Raw genomic sequence first — 7,523 nt, forward strand, 5'->3', positions numbered from 1 at the left:
TTTTTTTTGATACAAACTTCTCCCTCCTCAGTCTGCCACGTGATCAAGCAGGGACGTTGCACCTTGGTGACCACCCTGCAGATGTTCAAGATCCTGGCCCTGAATGCCCTGATCTTGGCCTACAGCCAGAGTGTCCTCTACTTGGAAGGGGTGAAGTTCAGTGACTTTCAGGCAACTCTACAGGGACTTCTCCTGGCTGGCTGCTTCCTCTTCATCTCCAGGTCCAAGGTGAGGGATGGGAGGTGGTGGGACCACGTTGGTCCTCTCAGGATTCTTGAGGGAACCTCTGAGAGGAAGAAACCATTTAACTACATCATTTCATCCTGGCATTTGGGGTCTTCCTGGGACCAGCACTTCCTTGAGGGAACGTTTGTTCATAAGGGTTGAATCCCAGAATCCCAGACTTGTTTGGGTGGGAAGGGACCTCAAAGACCATCCAGTCCCACCCCCACCATGGGCAGGGACCCCTCCCAGCAGCCCAGGCTGCTCCAAGCCCCATCCAACCTGCCCTTGGACACTTCCATCATCCACAACTTCTCTGGGCAACCACTTCCAGGTTCTCCCCACCCTCGTTTTCTCCTCATCTCTTATCAGAATCTCTCCAGTTTCAAGCCATCCCCCCTGGTCCCATCACTCCCTGCCCTTGGCCCAACTCCCTCCCCAGCTTTCCTGGAGCCCCTTCAGGCAATGGAAGCTGCTCCAAGGTCTCCCTGGAGCCTTCTCCTCTCCAGGCTGAACACCCCAACTCTCCCAACCTGTCTCCAGAGCTCCTTCAGCCATGGATCATCTCAATGGCTTCCTCTGCACTCTCCAACACCTCCATGTCCCTGTTGGTGCCTCCAGAATTCTTACATCTCCTCCAGAACACAAAACATCAGGTGGATTTTGCCTGGAAAGGATCCAAAACCAACTCAACCCTCTTTTGATTTTTCTCCCTCAGCCTCTGAAAACCCTCTCCAAGGAAAGGCCCTTGCCCAACATCTTCAACCTCTACACAGTCCTGACGGTTCTGCTCCAGTTCCTGGTCCATTTCCTCAGCCTCGTGTACCTCTACCAGGGAGCCCAACAACGCAGCAGCTCCAGGTGAGTCCTCCTGCTTCCCACTCTGGTCCATTTGCTGCTCTGAGGAACATCTGAGTGACCTGGGGCTGTTCAGCTGGAGAGGAGGAGGTTGAGGGAGGATTGTTGTGTCCTGGTGGAGGAGCCTGAGGAGGGGTCTCCTCAAGGCTGCTCCAGATCTCCAGGGGGGCAGGAGGGGGGGACCAGGCTCTTCTCAGCAGTGCCCAGGGCCAGGACAAGGGGCCATGGGCACCAGCTGGAACATGGGAAGTTGCAGCTCCCCAGGAGGAGGAAGTTGTTGCCTGGGAGGGTGGCAGAGCCCTGGGCCAGGCTGCCCAGAGAGGCTGTGGAGTCTCCTGCTCTGGAGACATTCCCAGCCCAGCTGGTTCCTGTGGGATCTGCTGGAGGTGACCCTGCTCTCCAGATGGGTGGATGGATGATCTCCAGAGGTCCATGCCCATCCTACCACCTTTTACTGTCCTTAACCACTGGAAGAGACTGCCCAGGGCAGGGGGGGAGTCCCCATCCCTGGAGGGGTTTCCAAGCCCTGGAGATGGTGCTGAAGGACATGAGTTGAGCACTGGACTTGGTAGAGTTGGGTTTTTAGTTAGTAGAGTTGGGTTGTGGGTAGTAGAGTTGGGTTATTGGTTGGTAGGGTTGGGTTGTGGGTAGTTGGGTTGTGGGTTGGGAAAGCTGGGTTATGGTTGGACTGATCTTCAAGGTCTTTTCCAACCAGATTCCATAATCAGGAGGCTGGAAGCACCATCTTGTAGTTTCAACATCTCCTGTCCCCGTGATTGGAAAGTTCATGAAAAAAAACCCAAAACCTCTTCTTCTTTCCCACTTTTTATTGTATGAAGAAGAACCCACCACCCACCTGTCCCTGCAGCTCCAGCCCCACCTCCACCTTTGGGATCAAACTGGTTTTACCTCTAAAAAAATACCCTTCAATGAACTGGGATGAGTGGGATCAGGCAAGGGGTGGTGGATCTTCCTGGTGACCCCAGTGACCTCCAGGTTCCTTCTTTTCCAGCCGGGAGGAATTTGTGGATCTCTACAAGGAGTTTGAGCCCAACCTGGTGAACAGCACTGTGTACATCATGTCCATGGCCATGCAGATGGCCACCTTTGCCATCAACTACAAGGCAAGTCCTCCTTCATTCCAGCTCCAGAGAAGCTTTTGGACCTGGTTTGGGTCCAACGGGACAACCAGGAACCAACCCCGTGGTCACTCAACTTCTCCCCCTACACACATTGGGGTGGGAGGACAAACCCAAGGAGCAAGTCAAGACAAGGTCATGGAAGGTTCTTCACCCATGAAGGTCATGGGCAGAAGACTCAACGTTGGGGCAACGTGGGATGGGGTTTAGAGTCACTTCCCAGTTTTCCTGCTGCTCTGTCCTCCTCAGGGAGGATTCCTCACGCTCCTCCCCTGCTTCTCCATGCCACAGAGTCCTCCACCAACCTCTCCTCCATCAAGCCCTTCCCACCAGGTCAGGAGCAACCTGCTCCAGCTGGGGCTTCCCAGAGGAACCTTCCCTGGTGTGGGCTCTTCCACAGCTGCATCATCATCCAAGGCCAGTGGCAGCAAATCCAAGCCCACCCCTCCTGGTGCCTTCAGGGAATGTCCTACCACATCCCTCAGGGAATGTCCCACCATGTTCCTCTGGACATCCTCAGGAACATGCGTGTTCCTCTGGGCATGTCCTACCACGTCCCTCAGGGAACATCCCTCAGGGAATGTCCCACCAAATCCCTCAGGGAATGTCCTACCACATCCCTCAGGGAATGTCCCACCATGTTGCTCTGAGCATGTCCTACCATGTCCCTCAGGGAACATTCCTCAGGGAATGTCCCACCACATTCCTCCATGGCTGCAGGGAAACTTCTGCTTGGGCACCATCTTCCTCAGCCCCCCATGGGCACCTTCTGCCCCTCCAGCCCAGTTCCTTCTTCTGCTCCTCAGCTCTTCCCTCATCCCAGAGGAGCATCCATTGTCTCTCCAAATGGCTTCTTGACTGGGTTTGGAGCTTGGGGATCTTCTCAGCTTCTTACCAGACCTACCCATGGGGTCTTTCCTCAACCCAACAACTCATGTTGTCATGAAGGTCCAAAAACACAAACCAAAACTCATCTTGAAGGATCCTCAAGAGCTCTGGGAGGAGGAGAAGTCCCAAACTCCCACAAGTTCTTCCACATCCCAGTTTTGCTGATGGTTTCTCCTGGGTGTTTTGTTTTCAGGGCCATCCCTTCATGGAGAGTCTCCAGGAGAACAAACCTCTACTGTGGAGCATCATCCTGTCAGGAGTTGCCATTGTTGGGCTCCTCACAGGTTCCTCACCAGAGTTCAACGAGCAGTTTGGATTGGTGGAAATCCCCACGGAGGTGAGTGGGCACCATTCCCTGCACCTACTGGATTTTGATGGGAGTTTCAACTGGGAAAACTGGAATTCTGAAGGAACTTGAAGGGTTTTAAGAGAAAATCAGGGAGATGATGCTTTACAGAAGCAGGAAGTACCTTAACAGTTTGAAGTGAGAGGAGCTGGGGGATGAAGGGATGGAGAGACTTGGGAATGTTCAGCACGGAGAGGAGAAGATTCCAGGGAGACCTTGGAGCACCTTCCAGTGCCTGAAGGTGAAGGGATGGAGAGACTTGGGAATGTTCAGCATGGAGAGGAGAAGATTCCAGGGAGACCTTGGAGCACCTTCCAGTGCCTGAAGGGGCTCTAAGGTCTTTCTGGAACCTTCTCCTCACCAGTTGAACACCCCCAACTCTCCCAACCTGGTATAGCTCTCATTGAGCAGTTTTGGGTGCCCAACGTGGGGCAGAAGCTCCATCCTGAAGGGACAGAGAGCGATGAATTGTGTTTCTTTTCCCCAGTTCAAGCTGGTGATCACCCAAGTGTTGCTGGTTGACTTCTTCCTGGCCTTGTCAGTGGACAGAATCCTTCAGTTCCTGCTGGGGAGTGCCAAGCTCAAAGTGCCTTCCTGAAAAGGACCCCCAGAAGCTCCTCATCCCCAACGGAGGAGACCACCCAGGGCCACCAGAATCAGCTTGAATTCTTGTTTTCTTTATTTTTTTGACAAATAACTCTTGATCCTTTGGGGGAAAACTTTTTTTTCTTCCAAATCATGTTGGAAAAACACCTCTGTGAAGCCAAGTTCTTGACTTTTTAAATCTTTCCAGGTCCCATCATCCCACCAACCAACCAACCAACCCAACCAACTGAGCGTCGGGAATTGGTTGGTTTTTTTTGCACCAACTTCAAGAATGTTTCAAGAAACATTTTCAGGATTTGGTAACTAAAAAAAACCAAAACACAAAACCCATCCCAATGGATGTGATTTTGAAATTGGTGGGACTGGAGAAGCTTTGTGATGGTTTTTTTTTCAGGAGTTAAAACAACACCAAAGGGCAGGAACCAAAAGATAAAGAGTTGGGAGAAGTGGAAGAGCAACAAAAAGTGCCAAGAGATTTTGGCTTTGTGTTGAAAAATCATCATCCAAATCTTTTGGCAGGTTAGAAAAACAACAACAAAACCAACCAACCAACCACACCCATTTCTTCTTGGTCTCTTCCAACATCTTGGAATTTCATTGGATGCAGTTTCCAACTTGGAGGTGTTAACAAACGCTGGGGGGGAGTCGCGCGGCCGCCGTCCTTTCCACCACAAAACCATAGTTGTACTGGAATGCACAACAAAAACCATAATTGGACTGGAATGCCCATCAAGAAATGAGCAGGAAGGAGAGGTTGGAATGGGAATAATTCCAAATATTCATCTCCCCCCCCAAAAAAACCCCCAACAAATAAGGAAAGGAGGGACCAACAAATTTACCTCCTTCTCGATGTCAGCGAGAGATTTGACAGTCAGGTCAGCAAGGAGAGGCTAAAAGAGGAGGTAAAATAGTTGGAAGAAGAGATTTAATTATTAATTAGAAGAAGAAATAGTTGGAATAATGGTTTTTTAAGAGGAATTGTGAGGGAGTTGGAAGGAGGACTCACTGTGGAGCTGAGTCTGCTCTCAAATTTGGGATGGAGGGTGAAGGGGACTCCATCCATGGCTGGAAAAGAAGGAAGGATGTTGAGGAAAAGGAAGGAGAAAACACCTCATTAATTAATTGCTGCTTAAATTAAGTAGGAAGGGAAACCCTAGTGCCCAAAGAAGCAAGAAATCAAGTGGTAATTTTAAATCCCAGCAAGGAATAACGTTCAGGAAAGGAGAACCTTGGGGAAAAACCCAACTTCCCTCTAGGAATTCAGCCCAATTCCCAGCTTTAAGGAGGGCACCAAGAGCAGGACCCGACTCCCAGGCCCCATTTTTGGTTTAAATTCCCTTCATTTGGGATCCAAAGGTGGAACCACCTCACCTGACAGGTTGTAGATGCTGTAGGTGTCATAGAGAGACTCATCCTGAGGAGCCCGTTTGATGCTGCCTCGAGCCCCCGGGGACCTGGAGCAGGTGACAATTAATTAATGTCCCTCCTAACGAGCCCCAGAGGAAAGGAATGAAAGCAGGAGGTGGAAGGATTTGTTCCCAGTGCTGGAATGTGCAGGTAAAGCTGGGAATAGGGGTGTATGTAGGTAGAATCATGAAGGTTGGAGCCATGTCCCTCAGCACCATCTCCAGGCCTTGGAAGCCCCTCCAGGGATGGGGACTCCCCCCCTGCCCTGGGCAGCCTGGGCCAGGCCCTGACAACCCTTGCCAGGCAGGAATTGTTCCCCAGATCCCACCTCAACCTCCCCTGGGCAACTTGAGGCCGGTTCCTCTGGTCCCATCCCTTGTTCCTGGGGAGCAGAGCCCGACCCCCCTGGCTCCAACCTCCTTCCAGGCAGTTGCAGAGCCAGAAGGTCTCCCCTCAGCCTCCTCTTCTCCAGGCTGGACACCCCCAGCTCCCTCAGCTGCTCCTCACAAGTTCTCCAGCCCCTTCCCCTTGTCCTCTAGCCCCTTCCCTGGACATTCCCCACCCCCTCAATGTCCCTTTTCTCACCCAAACCTGTTCCCAGGCTTTGAGGAGTCACCTCCCCAGTGCCCAGCACAGGGGGACAATCCCTGCCCTGCTGCCGCTGCCCACACTCTGCTGACACAAGACATGATGCTGGTGGCCTTCTTGGCCACCTGGGCACACCCTGGCTCATGTCCAGCTGGCCAAGGGGCTCAGGACTCTTGAGGACAACCAGGTGGCACATCCCAAGCTCTGCTTCCTGCTTCTTGGTTATGGGAAGAGGTGAAGCTGCTTTGTTGGAAGCATCTTGAGCTCCACCTGGGTCTTCCCACCACCTGGGATCTCTCACCTGCTTTGGCTCCATCCTGGAGAAGTCCTGGATTCGGGGGGATGGAGGGAAAGCTCCTTCAGGCCAGTGCTGAGTGTCCTGGGCTTGGGAACAGGTTGGGGACTGGGCTTTGGAACTGGCCCTTTCTTACACCAAATGGCAAAATGTCCCATTTCCCTGGAAAATCAACCCAAAGGGGTGTCAGGGGGTGGGGCAGGAGGGGGTTGGGGCAGGGCCCCCCTACCCTATTTTCATGTAGTGGGGAAGGGCTTTGCTCTTGGAGCTCAGTTTGAGATCCAGCAGCGCCGTGTCCGCCGCGTCCCGCGGGAGCAGCTGCACGTAGAGGCGTTTCTTCCGGGAGTTGCCGGTGCCTGCGGGGGTGGGAAGAGGGTAACGGCACCGGGAGGGGGCTGGGAAACCCGGGAGAAAGGCTGGGGAACCGGAGAGAAAGGCTGGGGAACTGGGAAGGGGAGCTGGGGAACTGGGAAGGGGAGCTGGGGAACTGGAGGAAAAGGCTGGGGAACCAGGAGAAGGGGACAAGGGGGACTGGGAAGAAGGGCTGGGGAACCGGGAAGGGGAGCTGGGGAACTGGGAGGAGGGGATGAGAGGGACCAGTGAGAGAGGACGGGAAGACCGGGAAGAAGGGCTGGGAAACCCGGAGGAGGTGAGCTGGGGAACTGGGAGGAGGAGAACAGAGGAGAAAGGCTGGGGAACCGGGAAGGGGAGCTGGGGAACTGGGAGGAGGGGATGAGAGGGACCAGTGAGAGAGGACGGGAAGACCGGGAAGAAGGGCTGGGAAACCGGGAAGGGGTGCTGGGGAACCAGGAGGAGGGGAACCGAGGAGAAAGGCCGGGGAACTGGGAAGTGGGGCTGGGGAAAACCGGGGAGAAAGGCTGAGGAACCGGGAGGAGGAGACGAGGGGGACCGGGAAGAAGGGCTGGGGAACCGGGGGTCCTGGGAGAAAGGCTGGGAACCGGGAAGAGAGGATGAGAGGAACCGGGAAGAAGGGAACCTAGGAAACGGGAAGGGAAACTGGGAACTGGGGAGGGGCCCTAGGGAAGAGGGGACTTGGAGAACTGGGAAGGGGGAAGATTGAGGACCTGGAAAGGGGGAAACGGGACCGGGAAGTAGGGCTGGGAAGTGGGGCCGGGGACTGAGAAGGGGGTCTGGGAATGGGGGGTTGAGGAGC

At 53.9% G+C, this 7,523-nt stretch overlaps 2 protein-coding genes across 2 annotated transcripts in view; one reads left to right on the forward strand and one right to left on the reverse strand.

The window, feature by feature from the left end:
- Positions 1-4,051, forward strand: part of ATP13A1 (ATPase type 13A1) — a gene marked incomplete at its 5' end in the record, with an annotated part of 40,682 nt that extends 36,631 nt beyond the window's left edge. Inside the window, 5 exons of the mRNA XM_009994058.1 lie at positions 32-228; positions 941-1,083; positions 2,093-2,204; positions 3,301-3,444; positions 3,941-4,051. Coding sequence (XP_009992360.1) covers positions 32-228; positions 941-1,083; positions 2,093-2,204; positions 3,301-3,444; positions 3,941-4,051 — 707 coding nt within the window. The remainder of the gene's footprint in view (positions 1-31; positions 229-940; positions 1,084-2,092; positions 2,205-3,300; positions 3,445-3,940) is intronic.
- A 632-nt stretch (positions 4,052-4,683) lies between these two features.
- Positions 4,684-7,523, reverse strand: part of LOC104385655 (kinetochore-associated protein DSN1 homolog) — an 8,229-nt gene continuing 5,389 nt past the window's right edge. The window contains 8 exon segments of the mRNA XM_009994176.1: positions 4,684-4,746; positions 4,899-4,949; positions 5,066-5,124; positions 5,431-5,513; positions 6,356-6,511; positions 6,579-6,705; positions 7,237-7,272; positions 7,275-7,346. Of these exon segments, the coding sequence (XP_009992478.1) occupies positions 4,684-4,746; positions 4,899-4,949; positions 5,066-5,124; positions 5,431-5,513; positions 6,356-6,511; positions 6,579-6,705; positions 7,237-7,272; positions 7,275-7,346 (647 nt within the window).

This window comes from Chaetura pelagica, unplaced genomic scaffold (genome assembly GCF_000747805.2).
Source record: "Chaetura pelagica isolate M959 unplaced genomic scaffold, ChaPel_1.0 scaffold670, whole genome shotgun sequence".
Taxonomy (NCBI): Eukaryota; Metazoa; Chordata; class Aves; order Apodiformes; family Apodidae; genus Chaetura; species Chaetura pelagica.